The 22735-nt window shown below is 39.5% G+C and overlaps 1 protein-coding gene across 3 annotated transcripts in view; it reads left to right on the top strand.

The window, feature by feature from the left end:
• Window positions 1-22735, top strand: part of NELL1 (neural EGFL like 1) — a 304499-nt gene that overhangs the window by 30511 nt on the left and 251253 nt on the right. For all 3 annotated transcript variants that reach the window (XM_086749374.1, XM_086749375.1, XM_086749373.1), the window contains exon 4: window positions 9493-9663. In XM_086749374.1, coding sequence (XP_086605500.1) covers window positions 9493-9663 — 171 coding nt within the window. The remainder of the gene's footprint in view (window positions 1-9492; window positions 9664-22735) is intronic.

Genomic DNA, 22735 nt, shown 5'->3' with positions numbered 1-22735 from the left:
GAACTTCAGAAAATTTCTGCCATGCCAGATATTTGGAAACTTGCAAGCTAATTGTACTGCTATGGTAAAATGGATTCATTGAGTGGAGAATTTGGCCCTTCACTATGTAACAGCCGGCTGTGGTGATATAAATGTTCGGTGGGATTCTGATAAATGTGTTAGGCTCATAGTGAAAGATTTTTATTCAGTTTTGGGTTGAGGAGGAGAAACAGGCATGAGACTCTATAGTACATTGATGAATACTTCCCCCCAGTTACACTATGAACAGCTTCTGGGACTGTTGAGGAGTAGGTAGAAAGCTGCAGGTTCACAAATAACGGCTGGAAGGCTTCCAGGCGATAATATGTTTGATTAAAAACACAAAAAGAGTAACAAGCTAGTTAAATTAAACACTGAAATCTAATTAATGAAAAGAAACCTATGCAAGTGACTTCTGACCCTAGCTGTAAACCTGAGAGATTGGATTTACTCTGTAGTACGTTTTAGATTATTCTCTGCAAGATGTGTACATGCATATTGGATTCTGAGATGCCCAGTATTCAGAAGGGAAGGAGAAACCCTGCAAATATATCCATGAACCTTTTTCTTTTAGGGTAAAGGTCACATCTTCATTAACATTTACATGTAGAATTGCTAAACGGGAAAGCTATACAGAGAATATAGAGATCCAGCCTCACTTCTGTCCCTCTGAATGAGGTGATGTGAAATACGTGAGACATCTATACACCTTCCCCCTGTGATCTTTGTTTCTTCCAGAATTTCTTTCTTTTATTATTTTCTCCCTGCCCCAGGTCTTTGGAGATGCAAATACAAATAGAATTGGGCCCACCTGCTTCTGTGCTTGGTGTCAAAGTATGCAAAAGAGGAAAGTGAGGAAGAACTGTTATATTCTATACATCTTCCACTGATTTAAGTGTTATGAAAGAGGAGCTACTGCTTGAGGAGCTACCTTCCATCTTGTGGCTCCCTACTGAGAGCAGGTGTTTTATGTGCACTAGGCTGACAATTGTTGTCTCTCTGAAGCATTAACATGCTGCTGATAACCACCTGTTGAAACACATTGATTGGACCTTGTTGGCAATGGGAGTAGAATGGCTGACAGTTTGAAACTCTTTAAAACTGAATTTGGACAGTGCAGAAATGTTGTGGTCAGCCAGGAGCAGGATGTGTGGGTCCCCCAGGAGTCTTCTCCAACATGCCGGGTTATTCTCTTTGCTTGTTTTATGACCCTCTAATACGGGCAAAGAACCAAAATGCCTCAAACGTACGCTGAGGGCGACTTTCTGAAAACTGTGTCTGCTAAATTTGGGCTGCTGATTAGAAATGTCGCTCTCCTAGTTAATAAAGAGGGTTAGATGTTCACAACATGTCATTTGCTTGGTGGGACATTAGGCTGTGTGATGTGTGCGGTTTTTATTTTTTGGTTTGCAGTTTAGTAGCGATGCCTGGGTGCTTTCCTTGCCCTAGGTACTGCCTTCTGAAAGAGAGGGGGGTGGCAGTGCCTGCCCTAATGGCTGCCAGGGCTCGGGGGGCAGTTGGGGGGGGGGGGGGGGAAGAAGGCATCCAGGGAGCAGACACGTGGCTGGGTCTTGAGGGGACTGGAAAGGAATTTTTTTTTTTTTTTTTTTCTCTGGGAATGTAGCAGAAATGTGTAGAATTTGTCATAATGTTAGAAATCATTGAAAAGCTGCTGAATTTGAGAGCGAGATCAGAGGGAAGAACCTTCTTCCTAAGGACAGAGCAACTGGGGTAATTTGTTTTCAAATATTGTAGTTTGACTCAGGTGGCAGACCTCATTAGTTTAAAAGGCTATGTTATCCTCTTTTGTTTTATTAAAACCTGATATTTGTTTTATTAAAATCTGTTATTTAGAGATGGCGGATCTGGGGATCTCCTGAGCAGAGCTCTTGCTGCAGTGATGAGCACGGGGAAGGGAGGGACCAGACTGGATCTGTGCTGTCCTTTGGTTACAGCTCTGCTGGGTGCTCCCTTGTCACACGGACAGCTCCAGGCTTCTGCGTACCCACAGTGATCCTTGAGCTAATGCCAGCTCACAGTCCTCCTAGGTTAGCTTTAAAAAATTAACGGCCTTCTTTCATAAAGTCCTTATGTAAAAACGCTTTGTGGACTGCAAATGGTCCAATGGTGCACTGGGGAACCGAACTTTGGTCAAGGGTTGTGGGTGGTGAGCCCTTCAAGGACTAGTTCAGAGTGTAACTGTGGATTGCATTCCTTGCTAGAGTTACAGTGATAGCGTGAGTACAGGGTGGCTTGGTTCTAGAGTGGTGATATGTAAAGAAATTGAATCGTATTTTTGTGTCAGGTGACTTTTCTGTCAGACTAGTTCCTTGGGCTGACATGCCTTATTGCAACTGAACGGCCAGATCTGATGTAAAGGATGAGGTAGGAGTAAGCAGGCAGGAGAGTGAGGCCATCTCTTTCAGGAGTGGTTACACTAGACTGCATCCCTTCCTTCACGATCAACCTCTGTTTTTTTTGTGAGGAAACAAAATAAGATTTCTCCCATTACTTGGCCACTTGTGGATATCTACCTTTAGTGGAGATGTTCTTGTAGGTGTTTGTGTCAATATATGTATGAGGGCATATGCATATGTATGTGGGATTTTTTCTTTGGTGTGTGGTGTTTTGTTTCTTTTTTTTTTTCCCAGAGGTAGCAGCTAAGGAGTCACAACCTTCACCTTACTTTAAATTATAGACTCTTTTCTGTCCTGCTGGCTCTGCTGGCTCTGAAGCCTGCTAAGATCGTGTACTATTTTTAGGTGCAGTGTGGTACTACTATCTACTTGGTTTACTATGAACAGGAGAGAGACCAAGTCTTTTTTTTTTTTTTTTTTTTTTCTCTTAGACATTTGAAATGGAAACAAAAATGCTTAAGGTCAATCCTTACAACAGATGCCATGAAAATGAGTAGCTGCTTTGTACCAGCTCTGACTCAAGCTGTCTTTTAGCTGGCAGGCAGATGTTGGGGTTACTTTTTTTCCTTTGGATGATCAAAGAAGAAAGTAAATTTGTGTTTGGATGACCTTTGCCAAGTTGCAGGTACACAAATGCGTATTTTCAGCATTGTAAATGCTTCATGCCTTGCAGCGTGCTTGCCCAGCTGCCATGTAGAAGATTTGTAGAACAAAAGAAAAAAATTTATTATTAAAAAAATGTTAGGCTGGGGGTTTTTATTGCTACATGTTTCAAGCTAGGCTGATACAACATGATTCCCATTGGCTTCAGAGTGGTGTGAATGGAAAAATAAAGCTGTGTAATTGACGGGATTTAGTTCCTTTTGTTTGAAATGAAAGGATAGAAATGTTTGGAGGAATCCTGTTTAGGTAGCCAACAGTACAGTGAAGTTGAACTTTCAAGATTCTACTTGAAAAGTTTGAAATAATTTAGTATTAAGTTTTGCCTTATTTCAGATTTGTTTGTGTGGGAGGAATACTGGAATATAGTAGATGATGGCAGTCTTTGTGCAACATGTGGGATTCAGCTTTTGCATTTTCTTTTGTAGGAAGTTAATCTGATTTTTCAGCAAGATACCTTCATTGTCACAGATGATCTTTCTTCTATTCACAACACCTTTTGTGCTGCCTGGTGTCAGTCTGATTCTGCTCATAAGCTTTGATGATATCAGTATGTAATCTCTGCCACAGTAGTAAGTCTTTAATGCCCCGTAAGTGAAGATTTGCAGTGTATGGTTTTGCTGTGCAGCCTCTCAATCTGTCCGTATTTAAACTAGCTGTAAAAAGTAGCTTTGTATGGTTTGTAAGTATGCATATGTAGCAGAGAAGTAGATCTGTACACTTGAGTGTGTAGGAGCATTTCTTCAAAATCTAATGTTTGACAGCGCGTAATGCTTCAGAGCTTGGGATCTTACCTTGTCACTTTAGAGTAACTAGGGTACAAGAACAGTGCCTGTGGAAGTGACTGAAATATTTGTCTTGACAGCTGTAACTTGTTCTAGTTTTGCATCCGTATAGAACCATGGTGACAACTGCATGGTGAGTGTTTACTGTGGTTTGAAGCCAGATGCATCTCTTGTTTCAGAGGCGCTGCTTTTGGTCTTTGTGGCTTCCCTGACAGTGGCGATGGTCTCAGGCATTTGCCTGCCAGCTTCTCTGTAGCACAGCGTACCCAGTGCACGCTCTTGGCCTGACTCGCTTTCCACAGGGGAGTGTTAGAACAAGATCTCGGTTCCTTTTGTGTTACTGTCCAAGCTGAGCCACTTGGCAGCACAACCAAAGTAATAACGGTGCTGTGTCTGCTGCAGTGCACACAGACTCAGTGGTAAGGAACAGTGAGAGGCCAAAAGTCTAATGATCTGTGATTCGTCACAGAATCTCTGTAGATTGAAAATTCTGAAATCTGCATGATAACCAATGCAGATTCATTGGCTGTTTGTCTCTGAATACATCAAGTGTTTCTGCAAGGGTGCTAAAGCACAGTCTTATCTGAAGCCATTTTTATAATTAAACATTACTAAATGTCCTGATATTCTGCTTGGCACGATGCTGTTGTGAAATGAAAAAGCTATATGCACAAACATGTCTAATAAGCTTCCCCAGTGTCTAGCTGATGACATCAAATGAGCTGGTCTCTGAACTTTCCTTAAATTTGCTTTGCAATAAAAAAAAAAAAAAAGAAATTGTGCCTTGACCAGACTGGCAGAACTTTCTGGAAGCTTCTGGTCAGTAACAGCCTGATTCTTATTATGGCAGTAATTTTTTTTTTTCCAGCAGTTGAGAAGACCTGACATCATAGTGTTGCTGCAGCATTGTGCAAGGTGAACAGTGCTTCCATCCTTGAACTCCTGTGGTTTTGTGACCTTCTCCCACACAGTGTTAAGCAGATCCACAAATGTTTTGACTAGATGGCAACCCCAAGTTTGTACATATTCACAGGGATGCGCCTGCTGCCTTGCCCTGGGACATCTGTTCAGTAGCTTTAAGAGCATCTGCTGTAAGTGCTGATGCTGCTCCTTGGAAGAGGCTGTGGGGCTTCATTTGGCACTTGATCAGGGATGACAGAAGCTGTAAAGTCAGAATGATAACTCTGCTTTATTTATGTTTGAACGTGACGAAGGGGAAGATTTCCAGAATTGAATGCGAACAGTAGTTTTGCTTTAGTCCTTATTGCTCTTATTGGAGCATTTACTCGGTATTTGGCTTAGCAGATGGTGCCCTGTCTTCATTGTGGGATATTTTAGTGTCTCGTGATGGGTGGTAGCTTTGTAAAGATCAGAAGAAAAAGTGCCATATACACTAAGGATATTCAGAAGAACATATATCCCAGAGCTCTTCTTGAAGTCGTATCTTATTTGTAGTCTGTGAGCCCTCCCTCCTCTGGCCACTTCCACAATCTGACAGCAGTAAAATCTTTGAATGAAATGTGGTGGTGTTTGTCACAGGTTAAGGTCACTGCTGAGGTTGATGTGACGAATAGATTAATATGTTTCTTTAATGCAGATGGTGGATTAAGCCAATTCACCTTATAGAAATACTTAGCTTTTTCTGCTTCAAGTGTCTTATGTGTTCTTATTTGATATTGAACATGATTTTTCCAATTTTGTTGGTCATTACATCCACAGCAGCTGTTTCCAACTTAAAGTACACTTTCAGGCACCTTTTTCTCCTGATCTGGAAATGAAATGAGCTGTCAAATGCACAGGTAAATACTTGCTATGGTTGTGACTCAAAAGAACGGGGAGGGGGAGGGGAAAGCATTAAACATCACTGAGTTAAGCTTTATCCTCTTGTAACAGTATTTGTGTGTGAAGTACACAAGGTTGCCAAAATTGCCAGGAAGAATTGTAAAGCATCCTGAGTTGACTGTGAAATAATATTGTCCTTCTGTAAAGCACGTTGCATGATCTTAAAATATCCCAACTTTTTTGATGTGCATAAAATTAATCTGAATTTGGCAATGTGTTTCTTTTCTCTTACACATTGGGATTTGAATGAGGGACTGTGGAATGACCTATAAAAAGCATTTGAATTCTATAATTGTATAAAAGAAGCCAGCAGTAGCTTACATACTTGGCAAATATGGAAATTCTAGTAGTGGTAAGATTTCAGCCAAGGTCATATTGTATTGCTGTTCCATAAAGTGCAAGCTTTTTCACTATGTGTGTTCTGAGGCTTTTGTCTGTCAAAAATGCATGTTACTTTTGCTCATGTTGGTTTAAAAAATATAAAAAATAAATCCTCATTGAGAAATAACAAATAAAACAAAACATCACTTGGCACTAACAAGCTGACAAGTACATTACTGTCTCACACGTCTCTTTCTCGGAAAAGGTCTTGAGGAGGGTAGCAGGGGGCCAACTATAGCGACAGGCATCATGCGGATGCGATGCCTAAGCAGAACGTAGTACTTGGTGATGTCCCTTAGGCTTTTGATATGGATCTCATGGCAACATTGCAAGTGCACACTTGCCTACTCCTGATACATTTATTCAGGCAGTCCCAGGTGCTGCAATCCTTGCAGGAACCCTGTCTTGTTCTGTTCCTATGTTTTTCTTCTTCCTTGGAAAATACTGGGAAGTACCTGTGAAAAGACACCTGTTGGAGATTAGTTCATTGTCTTGCCTCTTGTATGGTAGCTTCTGTTCATTTCCCCCCATTCTTTACTTGGTTTATAGTAGATAAAATCTTCTGCAATGGCATTTCAAGTCAAAGATGAGACAGTTAAAAAAAAAAAAAAACAAACAACATGTATTTTCTCTGGCTTTACTAATTTTCTCACAGCTTGATGATTTTTTACCTAAGCTTATGTTTTTCCACTTGCTTGTCTTCCATTTCACAATTTGCAGATTAGGACTTGAACACAGACAGGTGCATTTATTTCCAGGCCTTTATGTCATTGCTTTTGAAGAGGCTTTCCTCCAGAGTCTGGTGGGAGGAAGAAAGAAACGATGATGTTGGCTGTTGAGAAAGCTGTTTACACACAAATTATATTCTGGTAGAGAAAAGACAATTACATCATATGAACTGTGAACGTGGTGAAGTGTGTGTGTAGTCAAGATCTTGATGTGAATTTGAGCATCTTCAAAAAAAAAAATCAATGCAAGAGTGTTGGTTTATGTTTTTTAAATACTTGAAATAGATACATGTTGGGCTAATCCAGCCAGTTTCTGCTGTTGGGGTTTTGCTGGTGTTTGTCTGAGCATAACTGCTTCTGATTTGCACTTGTTGAAGGGTGGTGAAAAATAAGTGCAGAATTTGTCTGCTGTCATCCTCCTTTCCTGTCACTGAAGAGGTAAAACGTGGTGTTTTATATGGTCCTGTGGCACTCAGCAGTGCATTAGGTGTATGTACATAAAAATGTTAGTACTGGCTTTTACAGTAAATTCTCACTAGTCACTTCTGTATTATATAAATTAGTCAGGAGATTGACAACAAACTCGGTGCGTAAGCAACAAGCTGTTTTTAGTCCTGAAGCAAGTACTGACACTAAAGCTTGTCAGATGAGAAACTGTGTTGCTTTGCAATTTCTGATGCTCTTTAAATAATAAAACAGAGATGTGATTAAGTACAGTATCTGCCTGACCTTTCCGGGGCTGGACCATTACCTTTTCGTTAACAAACAAAACGCCGTGTAGTAAGCGATGAGCTCGTGTGCTGTAAGAGATTATGAAGAATGAGCGCAGGAAGCGATGCGCCTCCTGCAACAGGAGCTTATCTTGCTCTCAGCCTCTTAAACTTCTATGATCAACCATGTAAATGTATATATACTTATACAAATACTTTGTGTGTGAGACATACTAGAATATTATGTAGCTCTCTCATTTTTTTTTTTTAGTTTTCTGCCTCACTACTGTTAATCTGAACAAGAGAGACAGTCTCTCTAATGACTTCCTTTTGTGCTTTGACAGCAGATGGCAATTATGAAACGTTTAACTTCGTAAGTGTGACTTCACTGACAGTACTTGTCCTAGTGCTTTCCTGGCTTGAAAATGCCAGCAGCAATATGTGCTGTATTTTGACTGTGCTCTTACTGAGCATCAAAATAAATTAATAAAAAAAATCCCCTCCAGATTTCTTAAGATTGTAATTTAGGTATTTTAATGAGTGGTAGCGGTGGTAGTTGCTAATCAATATTCTGCTCTCCTGCTTAGAAAACTCCTGTTTCTCTCCCCTCCTTGTGCCTTTATGTGCATGAAGCAGGCCAGTTCCTTCACAACATAAGCCTTTCTTATTTTTCACAGTCTGTACTGCATGTATTTTATTTGTACGTGTGCCTGCTGTGTTTTCATTCTGTTTTGATTTTGCCTTTACCTGCCCGTGACTGTTTTTAGCTGCCACTTGAGGCTTTGATTCGGGTGACCTGATAATACTCATATGTTGCCTGAAAAATGTAATGGCAAGGTATTGGTAGGTTGGAGGAGGGTTTGAGTTTCTTTTGGTCAAGATTTATCGTCATGGTGTTCCTTTTCCCGGTCTGTTGTGATCTTTTGCAGAGATTCCCAGCTAGCGCTTTATCTCCTAAGTAAGTTCCTCCCGAAGAACTCTGTTTTTCAGTTTTTTTCTGTTCTAAAAAGCCTCCACTTCACTGGTAAGAGTTGTTCTTGATGAAGTGCACACACCTCCTGTAACGCTGGTGCGCACTGGCTATTAAGATCTGTGTAGAGCCGCACAGCGTCAAAGGCTTGTGTGAAAATGAAAATCGGCACCTGGATACTTTTTTTTTTTTTTTTTTGTTGTGTGTGTGTGTGTATGTTGCATTTAGTTTTTGGAAGTGGAGTTAAATTTTCATTGTCTGGTAGGGAAAAACATGACGCTGTGGAGGTGGGTGCGGATGGGGACTAGCTGGACAACCTAACATCTGCACTTAGTTGTAGTTATTCCTACTATGAAAGGATGTCCAAGTCCCCTTCTTTCTGTATCTGGGGCTTCATTTTAGCAGGAGAGAGAGAGCCTTGATTTGATATCCTGTGAATACCCTGCGTGATCTGAGTAATTAGGTGGGTTTTTTTTTGTTTTTTGTTTTTTTTTTTTTTTTAGAAGTGGATTTACAAATAGTAAATTCAAATTTAATTGTTACCTGGTGCTTTCTTACATTAATGGCTTTTTGTTTGTTCATTGCTAATATGTACAGTTCTTCATTTTTGCATTTCCTACAAATCCTGTGTTCATACAAAACATTTTGATGGAAAGAATAAGGATAATTTTCTTGTAGTTTAACCTGTGCTGTGGGTAAAAAGAGGACCTCAGTTTTCAGGACCGTCAAATGGTATTTTGGACGTGAGCTATTTTAGTGTAAATGGTATTCCTATTTTTGTAATGCACTGAATGTATAGTCTTGTCTCTCTATCTCTTTTAAAACAATGACCTAGTAGCTAATCCATGCCGAGTAACCTCTTTGGATTGTGACCTTTCATGTGGAGTTTGCTTAAACAAGTGTATGAATTCAGAAGAAAATGACAGAAGCAATGAATAAACCAAAAAATGGAACTGATTCTTCTTCATATTTTAAATACAGCTATTTTGAACTGGAGAGCAGTGGCCTGCGGGATGAGATTAGATATCACTACAGGTTTAATGGGAAGTCAAGAACAGAGGTGTTTCCGTACCGTCTGGCAGATGGACAGTGGCACAAGATTGCAGTGTCACTTAGTGCGTCCCACCTTCTGCTCCACGTGGACTGCAACAGGTAAGAAAATATGTTCAGTAATTTGTATTTCTTCAAAAAATGCTCTCTACTTACATGCAGGAATAAAACTGGAAAAGGAGAATTTTTTTTTTTTAAACATCTAATTAAAAAAGCACAGTAAGCTGCCATGGGATAAGAAAAGGAAAACAAAGCATTAAAGTAAAACTACTCATTGCGATTATGAACAAATGTGGAAAAGGTTGATTGCTGACTGGGGAGTATTAAATGCATCTCTGTAGTTTAGGAACTGGCTGCTGTTATGTTTGGCTGTGAACACATTTAAGTGCGATAGGTGTGCAGTCTGTTCTGCTGTGAACTGCTTCACTCAGCATACCTGAAAACTTGAAGGATAAATAGGTCTGTCATTGGCCTTTTAATTTCATTTTACATAATCAAGCAATGCACTGTTTACTGATTTTTATATATATATATTTTTTTTTTTTTTACACACCTGCTGCCCTACTTGGAAACTTCTGAGAAACCTGGAAGCTTGTTTTTGCATGTCTAGAGCTGGTGCTTTCTATTTTCTGAAGGGTATTCTGTCTGGCATTGCACTTTTTTTTCCTTTAAAAGTTGTGAAGACTGCAAGATGGCAGATTGTCAGGATTTCAAGGAATGAAAAGCAGCAAACTTAGAATCTCTCTTCCTTAGAATCTCTCTTCCCTTGGGACTTGATCTCACGGCGTATTGAAGACTTCAGCTTTTGCTAACTTAGTGGTTGATGAGGAAATTCAGAAAATTTGAAATTGTGACCTTCAAGCTAGTCTTTAGGAACGAGGAAAATGATCTGCTACTTTTGTCTTCTTGTGCTGAAATTAATATAAAAATATCCTTTGCCTTCAATGAGAAGATCAGCATGTGCATTTTGGAATTGTGCCACTTAAATTGATACAGTGATGATAGCAGATATTTCTTTCTGAAGTCTTCATTTTGTTCAGGCAGGCAGAATAAAGTTATGTGAGTATTATGGGAGTATGAAGTATTGAATCATTTGGAAAAGTTTTAATTTTGACCAAAGTAATTATGAGATACTGTTTTGAGAAGAAAGTTACAGCCATTTTCTGCAACTGCATTAGCTGCTGACAGTAAAAATCTAATCTGGAAGAAGGTTGCTTATTGAATCCTTTTATTTGGACCCTAGAAGCAATTAAATGCTTAGAGCAATTTTAATTTCATTGAGGCATGAAATCTACAATTTGTAAAGATTGTCTTCATTTCAGTCATCTGGTTTATTTATCTTATTTGTTTCTGTTATATTATTTCTTTGCTTACAACAGTATGCTTTTTTGCTTGTTTATTGAGATATACTGTGTTTTGGAGCAGGTTCTTCATTATCTCCTATGGTTTGTGGTGTGGGGTTTTTTGTTTGTTTGGTTTGGTGTTTTTTTTTTTTTGTTTGTTTGTGGGTTTTTTTTTTTTTTTTTTTTTTTTTTTTAACATCAAATGTGTTTTAGGAAGACTCTTTTTATCAGATTGTTTTGCTGGCTGCCTTATTGCACACAGAGTGAAAGGAAGACAACACACAAAGCCTGCCTGGTGGAGAGATCTGTCCAGGGACAAGAGAGCTGCAGAGTCATGGTTCTGACCTGATTTTCTTTACAGCAACAAGCAGCAATAGATAAATACAAATACAGAATGAGCTGTGCTGTCCTATGAGGTGATGAGCGTGTACAGCTATCTCTGTCATGTAGCCCTAAACAGGGCTGATCCATCTGAGTTTCCCTTAAGGTGGTACATCTCAAGGCTGTTCCTGCTTAGTTAATTAGGTAATTTTGTGGATTTTATTTGTTCCCCCAAAAACTTTGCACTCAGGAGTCAACATTTTGTTCATCTTTGCAGTAGCATTTCTGGTGACAAAAATGTCAAAAGATGGGAAAATGAAGAGCAAGCCAACGAAGGGTACTTCTGAGCACTACTGAATATCCTAGCCCTTCCTCATGTTAGCATTGGGAAAGCTGTGGCTTGAAAGTATGCACAGAATCCAGTGTCGAGCTGTAGACTTTACATGCAAATGTAAATTTTAGGCTGTTGTGGTGTCACTGGCTCTCAGCAGAGCTCAGGATGCCTAGTGAGAAGTGATGCTTCTGCAAACTTAATTGAACAAGTAAGTCACAGGGAAAGAGAATATGTCTGCAGTCAGTAGGTTCACCTGTCCTGTCTCCTGCAGAGGTTCGCTGCCATCAGAACAAGAATTTAGCTTGAAGTGTACCTATCTAGTTAAAGAAGTTCTATGTTTTTTTTTACTTATTGTTCTCTCCCTTGTAAAAAATAAAAACAAAGCAAAAGGAAAAAAATTGACAAAATTAATCCCTTGGATTCCTGCTGGATTTCTTTAAGGGAATTGCAACATTGCTTCCTTACAAATATGCATGAATTTGTATAAATGCATTACTCCTTTGCTTAGGGCTATGGTAATATGCTATACATTTGGAAGGTGATTCTGAGTGATTTGTTGAATGCAGTGTTATTGAAGTTAATGTGTATCTGAGAGTGCATTGAAAGTGTTTGCATTGGGAAAAATATCCTGCCACAACCTAGTTTTGCTAAAGACTTGTATTGATGCCCAAAGCTAGTCTCTGGCCTCCAAAACCTGCAGTAGATCAGAAGGCATTGGAGATGAAACTTTTAATTTGTAAACAGATAGTCAATTCTACTTTTATTCTTCCCAGCCTTATCACCCACATCACTCTGATGCGTAAAATTGCTTTGACATTTGGTAGTTGATTGTCTTTTGGATTCGATTCAAAGTTGACTTTGTTTTTCAGACCTGGATTGGTTAGGGAAAAGTACTTGAGAACTGGTAAAAGCCTTTAGTGCTTTTAAGAGTCATCTTTAAAACAGTGTAATTGCCTCTGCTCTAATGAAATGTAATATGGTGGGGGAGGCGTAGGTATCAAAGGAGGAATGTTTGCTCCGGTACGTGTCCTTTTGAAATCAGCTCCTGCTGCATCTTACTTGCTCCTTTGGGGGCCCCTTCAAGAACAAGAAGTAAGAGTTGCAGCTGAGTTTGATGCTAGAGCTTGGAGGTTCTGACAGAGGAAGATTACGTTAGAGTCCACACTAAAAACCTGTTGAATGTCACTGGACTCCTCTCACTGGCTTGGAGAGCCTTTGTGCTGGGCCTAAGCAGTGACCTCTAGCCGGGACACATCTCGGACAACTGGCACGATAAGCAGCGGGTATACTTGCTAACATGCTTTTAACATTCTAGTAAGGTTCTGAAAGCTTAGAAAAATGAAAAGACTATATTAATTATGAATGTACAACTGCAGCACAAGTAAAATCTGTGCTGGAAGTAACATGGAAATGAAATTAAGTACGCTGCTGTTGCATCCCCAGTGCAGAGTCCACTAGTGGCGAACAAATCTTGTTTCAAAATATTGGTTTTGTGTAGGCACTGTGTTCCCATACTCTACCCAAGTAGGGGAAAAAGGGGGTGAATTTAGGTTAAGCTGGAGCAACTATATCATTGTCAGAGGGTCCTTAAATAACCTCTGGCACTAAAGGGTTAATACATAATGAAATAAACTCTGCCATGCACCTTCCCAAATTTGGCCTCCCAGGGGAGCAGAGCTAAAGGATCCTGCTGTATATACCTGCATTGTCAGGAGGTTTCCTCCTACCCAGGGGACTGTGGTAGTCCTACAAGAGCTCCCATTTGTCCTCACTTGACTGGGAATTGGCTTGAACTCTGGAGTCGGTAATGTTGCCCATGGTACCCAAGTGTCCGCTGCAATGCCTGCCCCTTACACGAGTAATAACAAAGAAAAATGTTATATTTAATGGTGTTCAGAGAAGAGTGAGGGAATAGCACGGAGCCTACAATTTAAGAGGTGGTGGGTACTGTATCAAAATGTATTTATTGACAGTTTATTTAAGAAATATAAATTCTAAATTGTTCTCAGTGTGCCTAATTGGTCTGGGGAGGTAAGCTTGAAGGCTGGTTGCTTGATATTGTACTTATTTCATTTCTCATTAACTGTGTTTCTGCAAAGGTATTCACCTGCTCAGACAGTATCAGTATTCCCTTATTTGAACTCTGTCTGCAGGTATAAAAGGGAGAAAGGCACTTCACTGCAAAAATTAATGCTTTCTGGTGAAAATATGTGCTGGAGTGCCTTTTATTATGAATACAGCCTGTGGTTTTGATGGGTACTCTTAGCTGTTTGATGGAGGGGGTTGGTAAGAGCATAAGAGAATAGATTATAAAACTGGAGCAGGCTAGGAAGTAGTCTCCAGCTGAAAAAAACAAGTTGTCTGCTTCTTTTATGTTTCTCCTGATAGAACAGAGCATTAGGGAATAAAAAATGCATGAGCAGTGAGAACTTTTTAATTGGAAAAATAAATAAATTAAAGCAACATAATCCAAATATGGGAATCCAAGATTTCTGAGTTCTTATAAATAAGATATTCTGGCTGCCAACCTGAGGTTTTCAACTTATCTAAACAAAGTCCTATGACTTTAATTAAAGTGTAATAAATTTAAAGAAGGTTAAGGGATGTATTTAAAAGAGGGATTCATTGCTTTACTTACTGTAAAACACTCTCTTGAGAGATGAGATGGCATGGAGGCAGTGTTATGCAGCTGGGTAATTTACCCTCAACATTTGAATATGATTTGGTGACCCAGATGGCTTCTCTACTCTTTAAGCTGTAGCAGAAACTGTCAGCGAAGTGGTTACTTGGGTAGAGTGCTGTCATTGTGCAGTACAGGTACACTCAACTTCAGGTCTGTGGTATTGTGGATTGGAAGTTCATTTTCACCTACTGATTGTCCCTTTTGTTTGTCATAAAGGCTGTAAACTTTTTAGCATAAGGGAGATCTCTAGCTGGCATATCATGTCAGGTGCTGTCAGGCCTGTGTCATCAGCTATTGTAGTTAAGCTGCAAAGAAATTTTCAGGATGCATTCAGCATCAGTTGAGAAAAGATTATTATTTTTTTTTTTAAGAAAGTTTTTTAATAGCCAGAGTTTTTCATCGAATGGCTAACACATCAGCAGAATGGTGATAAGGGTGTGACCGAAGACTGAAATATGGCATGTCTTAACTCTGTCCCTGATTATGATGAAAAATAATATTTTTCATCCTAGATTAATCAGTTTAATTTTTTTTTTTATATACTACATTGATAGAATTGGGAAAAGGCTATGAGTATTTATTAAAGTGCAGAAAAAGTATTGTAGAAAACAAATTATAACAATCTGTACCTGTGCCTGACTGTCTTAGATCCTTTGATCACCCCTGGAAGGCAGCAACCACTCATAGGCAGTACAAGTACCTGGGGCACTGTGCTGCAGCAGAGAGGCCTTGCACAGCTCCTGCTTGGAGTGAAGCAGGCATCTCCTTCGGGTTCTTTCAGGAGCTGGTCCAGGTCCTGCTGATGTCAGATCCTAAAGAGTAGAATTCAGCCTCTGGGAGTTTGGTTAATGGGAGCTTGCGGCACTCTCCTGAGTTTTAGGGACCTGTGGAGCCAGAGTTTGGCAGCAGCAAAGCCCAACTACTGCTGAATATAGGTTTAACAGTGTGTTTTCTTTTTGTTCTAATCTAGAACTGGGGACTTGTGCTGCTTCCCAGTAAATTGAAAATGTTGATAGACAGGTTGATTACTTCAACAGCGCAGGAACAATGTTTTATGCCTTACCATTGGCATCCTGCATTCATTGTATCTGTATGCTGTGGATATGTCAGAGAGAGGGGATGGATAATGGTAGAGGAAATAATCTTAAATTAAGACTGGTAAACCTCAAATGATCTAGTCATTTCCTAAAGTGTGTGAATAGCTGTATTATCCTGTTCTCAAATGTGTCTTGCATTGGTCCAATATACAGTTAGGTTTGTTTTTTTTTTTTAATATCAAAAGAATACGCCCTTAAATTGGGATGATTTACTTACAAGAGCAGTCTCTGAAAGTTTAGCCTGAATAGTTTGAAATGTGTCTGGCTGTTTGTTTCTATGGAGTATTTTCAGGGGAAATCTCCTGTTACTTGGTCCTATTTTATTTTCATTTGTTGGAGTGCTGATGGGGGTCATATGAACAGAGAGGTGATCATGGTCATTTGAGAATCAAGCAGATAGAGAAAATGTTTGGAGTTTTTCTTTCAGATTATAAAAGTAATTATCTTGCTCCAGCCAGGCAGATTAACTGAGATCTGAAACATAAATGAACTCTTCCGTTTGAAGTGGTTAGCTAAACTCTGGAGCTTGGAACTGGAAGTCACATAGGGTAATACTGGAGCTGAATTGAAAATTAGTGTAGTATAATTTTTAATAAAAGCATTAGACTTTTGCCAAAGAGCAGACGAGAACCCCTCTGAACTATTCAGAAGCTGACTTGAGGTCTGAGTCTCAGGGTGTGAGAGGGTAACTGAGCAAGCGGGACTGAGACTGCTGAAGTTTGTGAAACTAGTCCAGAGTTTTCTGAAGTGGTTTAGTACCTGGGGAGTCTGTCTTTGGTGATTCAGAATGGCAATAATTCCCAAAAGGTAATTCTTCTTGGAAATCTGATCTTATAAAAATTCTCAAGTTGACTGCAGGGAGGTGGAGAAGTCAGTAGTGAAAGAATCGGCAGAAGATGCATTACTTAATTGAGCTGCGGTTTTAGTGGCATTCCCTTCAGCATGTCAAAAGTGAAAGCAAATAAACTAGCACTGTGCCAACTAGTGCAACTAGGACTTCCTCAGCCCTAGCTGAATCTTACTGTGTCACGCCAGCCACTTACCTTAAACTTGACTGGAGGATGTGCCGTGCGGTATCCCTGAGGTGAAGTCCTGGCCCCAGTGAAGTCTGCAGTGGAAGCTCTCATTGACTTCAACTGAGCCGTGCTTTCACCTCCCGAGCATATCAGATGTTGTGAGAAATGAGCTCCCAACCTGAGTGCTGTCCCTGGAGAGTGCTTTTCAGTGTCTGCCTGGCAGTTTCCATCAAAACTTAATTTTAGAACCAATATAATGGCTTGTTCTGTGTTTACTGTATGTTTCATACACTTCCTCAGTCATGGCCAATTAGTTATTATGGAGAGAGTGCAATGTTGTCCTTCAAACCACCGAGGGTAAAATGGGCAGCTGAAAAACACCGTGGGAAAATGGAGATATGGGTTATCCGATGAACCTGCAGTGAGAACTGAGGAACGTGGAGTGAATCAGCCCTCTGGGAGGTTACAGGGACAGCGGCTAATGGGGAGGAGTGGCAGCTCCAGGGAGAGCCCAGGGCCATTGCACAGTGCTGGGGCAACGCTAATGGGAGGGCTCTGGCGGGAGCGTGGCAGCAAAGGCAAGGTGTTAACAAGCAAAGCCTGTGGTCCTCAGCCTGCAGTTACCTTCCCTCACGAAGGGAAATTGGCTCCGGAATATGGATGAGATTATGGTTATACACAAATGGTTTAGTGACAACATGAACCCCTTGATGAGGCGATCCTGTGACAAGATACCCTGTAAGGCAATTAACTTTTCAGCAGATGATTTTTTGGAGGGGGAGAAAAGCTGTTTAGTAGAAAGAGTCCTTTTAAATTTATTCTTTGTAGCAGTGCAAAAGGGAGTTGGAATCAAAAGCCTGATTCTTCTTGAGGTTGCCCCTGTCTTACTGTACTAGGGAAAGTGACTTTGGAGTTGAGAGTAGCATGAGACAGAAAAGAGGAAGGCTGCATATATTATGTGAAGAGGGCTATTTCTCAGCTGTACGCTTGCTGTGCTTCAGGTTCTGCTGTAATTGCCAGTTGTGAAGACCCACGTGCTACAGATCTTGGGCCAGGGACTGTCACGTCCCTGTGCAATTCAGGTAGATGTAATAAAAGCAAAGATTCATGCAAGTTCTCATTCAACAAATGTCTTGTGGCACACACAGACAGTAATCTTAGATTTTTTTTTTTTTAATTTTTTTTTTTCCCATGACAGAATGGAGATTACATAAGCTATGTAACTATGGTTTTACCTCTTTGTTCTGGCAGAATTTTATTTTGGGGTTAATTTTACTGCAAGACCTGAAGCACCAGTGCCGCTTTGTGCTGTTATTATGATGCATATTTTTACCCTGTTGCTTTCTGATGTAAGATAGGCTTAATAATTTACTTCTTGTTTCATAAATACTTTAATAGAGTTATTTTAATCTCATATCCATCTCGCTCTAAGGACCTTTTGTTTAATTTGTTGGAGAAGAGCTTTTCTTCTTTTTATATCTGGGAAGAACCTATTGAATTAATTTCTCCCTCTTATTTCTAGAATCTGTTTTGAATTGCTTAGTCTTGGTTTACTGATATGTGGCATCTGGGATGTACTCTGAACATTTGGTTCATCAGAGATGGGCTTCTGGTATGGTGTTTTGTATGGTAACAAATGAGAGTGCTGTGCTTTTAGCTTTTTTTTTTTTTGTTAACAGTTTGCTTTGTTCAGTTTAGAATCTGATTCAAAGCTTGCAGAGGTTAAAGGGTGTCTTTTAGTGACCTTGTGAGTTTTAATGTTGTCTTCATTTATAAGTGGACCTGTCTCCTTGCCTGTAGTGTGGATACTTGTGTGCATCATGAAAAAACCCCTGCTACTACATTTCATGCGCTGGTACGCCGATAGCAGTAGCTGCTCACAAGTGGTAAAAAGATACTAAAATACCTTTTGAGTCAGGTATTTATTTGAAAAGTAATATTTGAGCTATGTGACTCTTAACTCTATGTTGAGATGTTTTAAAGATAGGTACCTAAATTCATCAATTGATAAGGGTTGTGGGTGTTGATTTTTATAAGAAAGTCTGTGTATGTAGATAACATCTCCCTCTGCACTTGAGGTGAGGCATTGTTTTGACCCAGGCACCACCTTAAGCACTGCTGTAGCAAGCAAGCTGAGCATGGTAAAAGTTGTCATCCTCACCAGAAACAGTGACGAAGTACATTTCTCTTGTGCTTCCGCTACCTGGAGATGATGTGCAAGTTTTACAGGCAATGCCAAGACCATGAACCACATGCTATTTACCTTGGATTTACCAGGTTAAAATGGACTTTCAGGAACACTATTAAAGTGAAAAATAAAAAGGTTGCTGTTGTGGTTTAATGCTGGTAGGCAGCTAAGCACTGCACAGCCACTGCCCCCACAGCGGGACGGGGAAGAGAATCAGAAGGATGGAAGTGAGGGGAGGGGAAAAAAGTGAGCTGAGGTAAAGATAGTTTAATAGGTAAAGCAAAAGCTGTGTGCAAAGCAAAAGCAAAATAAGGAATTAATTCCCTACCTCCCATTGGCTGGCAGGTGTTCAGTTGATTCAAGGGCTTTTGTCTCATGTAACAGTTACTTGGGAAGACAAGTGCTATAACTCCAAATGTCCCCCTGCCATCCCTTTCTTCTTTCTCCCAGCTTGTATTGCTGAGCACGATGTCGTGCGGCACAGGTTATCCGTTGGGTCAGTTGGGGTTAGCTGTCCTGGCTGTGTCCCCTCCCAGCTTCTTGTGCACCCCCAGCCTGCTCGCTGTCGGGGCAGTCGGAGAAACAGAAAAGGCCTTGACACTGTGCAAGCACTGCTCAGCATTACCTAAGACATGGATGTGTTATCAACATTGCTTTGGTCACAAATCCAAAGCATCGCATCATACCAGCTGCTTTGAAGAAAATTAACTCTACCCTAGCCAAAAGCAGTGCAGTTGCCAAAGCTGAAAGGTTTAATAACTATTTGGGTATCAAGCTAGTTGGCTTGATACTGAAAATCCTGTATTTCCGTCTGAAAAATTACGGATAGTGCATGTGCAGTAAAGTGCAAATTGCTCTGGATACATCACATGTAAGATCCAGTTGACCTCGTAATTTGTCATATTTTTTTTTTTTTTCACAACTCTTGAAAATCCTAAGCAAATGGCCAAATTTCTATTTCTGCCTAGAATCTGAGTCAAACTATTTTCTGGATTTCTTGCACTTTCAGGATGTTTGTTTGCATGAAGATGAGTAAGCACTGTAGTCTTGTAGACAGGCTCTTAGCCGAGGGTTTAGACACTTAAGAGTGTTATAGTCAGGAAATTGTATCTGTTTTGTCATTTGCAAAATAAAGTTAATAATATTGACCTTGTTTGTAAAGGTGTTTGAATTCACCTCAGGATTTCTAGATGAAAGTTACCATACAGGTGTAGTATTCTGAGAAAGATGGATTTCTGCCCTTCACATGGCTGATGTATCATTTAGCGGGTCCAGTCCACTACTTTGAATCAATAACGATGGCTGGTTTCAGTTTAATGCCCAGGAAATACCGGTAAAATTCATTAATAGCTTTGTAGGAAACTGAAAAGCCTAATGTGTTTTGTAAATAAAGCCCCACATGGGCAGATAATATGTCTGTGAATTTATCCATATTCTATTTATGTGTAGAGAATTAAACCCCCAAGCCTGACAGTGAAATGTGGTCTTCTAACCATCTTGCATTTGTTTAGTTTCCTGCCGTTTGTTTGAGGATCTTGAAAGTTAATTTGAATGAAAAAAAGAGAGTGCTCATGGAGTTTTATTTAAATTCATTTATATTTTGAAGTTTAAATTTGTAGCTGGAATAGTTAAATGGAAAAGTAGAGTACATTCACTTTATCTCTGTGATTATACAGGAAAATTCATGAAATCATTTGGGTGGCAGAGTTTGAAGAGAACTTAAAAAACTGAGCATGCACTCTTGAGTCTTTTACCTAACATATACTATTACTGGACACCTATTTTTTTTTTTTTTTTTCCTGCCAGAGCTGAAAAATAACTTTTGATTAAATAGTTGGCAGTTACTATTGTATATTCAGAGTTTAATAACAAAAAGCTTCCCTCAAAACCTGAGATTTTTATCTAAATTGCTTTCCTGTTAAGTGATTGTGAACTCCTATACTATGACAGAGGAGATAGCATGAGAAATAAAATTTTCCCTCAGGAAGATTATTTTTTTCTGAAACAGAACACTGGAAACTGAATGAATAATTCAGTTAAAGTTGTTCCAGAACTGAATGCATGTCAAATAATGCATCCTATCTGTAAACGCTATCAAGAAAATCCAATCATGTTAGTATTGACACATTTTCATTTGGAAGCATATAGAAAATGGGTTGAAAGAGAAATACATGAAGGTATTCTAGTATTTCTTTTCAAAATTATTTCTTAATCCCTTCAGGAGAGTAGACGTAAAGACAAATGCCAATATTGTATCTTAAAGCTAGAGACTGATATAATCATTGGTTTCTTTACACAGTTGAGATTCAGAAAACCCGTTGGACAAACTTTTTGAAGTGGCTAGTTATTTTTATACAATGACCTGTGTCATTTGCTTTTTCAGATGTACTGAATCTTTGCCACCTCAGCTGGAGATGGTAACAATGGTCAAGGTGGTCCACATCTCTGCAAATTAGATTAGGAGAAAGACAAAACATGAGGGAACCTGACTCTCTCCTCTGTCTTTCTATTACAGAAGTTGAGGGTGCTGTTTCAAATCCTCTGCCATGAACAGTGTGTTATTTTGTGTGACTTCTCCATACCCTTCAGTTTATTTAAAGGATCTGAACATCCAGATGGATGTATAGCGGGTAACGAATGGTTGCAAGAGAATGTCAGTTTTGAGGATCAGGTTTTGAATTGCAAAAATCTGTTTTGATGATTCACCCTGATGTCAGCAAGTGCTTCTATGCAGTGATTGCAGGGGCCTTCAGAGAGTGATTAATTTACTGTAAGATGAATCACACCCTAGAAACACTTATGTCTCTTCATTAAATAAGTGAGTCTAGCGGACTAGCTCCACTGTAGGGGTAAACTTTTGAGACATGTAAAATGGGGTGTGACGAATTCAATACCTGGTCGCTACATGGGAATTTATAGCTTCATAAGAGTAAGTGTGGCAGCCATATCAGGAACAAAAAGCCTGTTCTTGGGTCAGTAGAGACCAGGAAGTGAGAAATGAGGTTTTTGTCATGTCTCAGCCACAGGAGTACATAGACTGCAGCTTTTTTTTTTTTTTTGTAATTGTATTTCTAATAAAAGAAATTGCTCTACTTCATATCTAGCCCACAAATTTGAGAAAACGTTCCTATTTTAGTTACCTTCTTATATTTTAGATCTGAAAAAATTTGGAAATTTCATTATTTGGTGTGCTAGTTTGTAGTAACTGTTGGAGTTGTCATCTATTTTATTGTTCAGAATTTTAGGCAGTTGCATCTCCTGATCAGTCCGTGTTGGCTGATGTATTCTTATGTGAACAGACACAAAGTTTATTTTCATGTTCAGCTAAATATTTCAGCTATTTCCAAAATGCTTCTGGTGTGGCAAATATTATATGTATGAAGTGGAGCTGCATCTCCACGAAAGTGGAAATACTCTCCAACTGTTTACTTTTGCTTGTTAGTTGTGTATAAGAAATCTTCTTTGCTCCAGGAGACAATTCCATGTCACATTTTTTCTAGAGGAAATGTGGCCTAGTGCGTGAGGCAGTTATGCCCAGTCTGGTGGCTTAGATCTTGGGCAATATCCCTCCCTGACTCAGTCTTTATGATCTTGGTTAACCAGTTAGTCTTCCTGTGTTTCAGTTTGCACACATGTAAAATAAGCGTATTTCCTTATTTTACCAGAACATTATAAAGCTGATAAAAATAATTTTAGATAGCGTGTGTGGAAGGGAAACGTCTCCTTGTCCAACAGAGCTTGCTTTCTAGAGAGGCTCTTTGTCTACGCGGAGAAAGATGTGTGTATGTGTATTTGCATGCAGATATTTTAGATATGCTTCCTTTCAGGAATCCACTGATTATTTTATAGATTTTCTTTTTTTCTCTATATTGTATTCATTATTTCACAGGCACTTGTTTGGAGTGTGTCCTTGAAAAAGGTGTTTCTGAGGATTGCAGAAGAATACTTAATAAATCAAAGTGTGCAGGTAGGGTAGAGATACAGATACGAAACACAAGGATATCATGGGTCTTTGTCAATTAGCCGGTATTTTTATTACTACGTTTAGCTAAATGGATCCGTGGCTGGTGAATGTATTCTGAGCATGAACATTTCAAGAAAGGAGGATTGGTTCATGTTTATTGGTTCAGGTTTATGTTTTAGCTTCTTTGAAATATGTCAGCATAAAGTAGGGGCAAATCAAGCTTTCTCT

The sequence above is a fragment of the Chlamydotis macqueenii genome, chromosome 5, assembly GCF_036417535.1.
Source record: "Chlamydotis macqueenii isolate bChlMac1 chromosome 5, bChlMac1.mat, whole genome shotgun sequence".
NCBI lineage: Eukaryota > Metazoa > Chordata > Aves > Otidiformes > Otididae > Chlamydotis > Chlamydotis macqueenii.
This window is presented reverse-complemented; position numbering and strand designations above follow the sequence as displayed.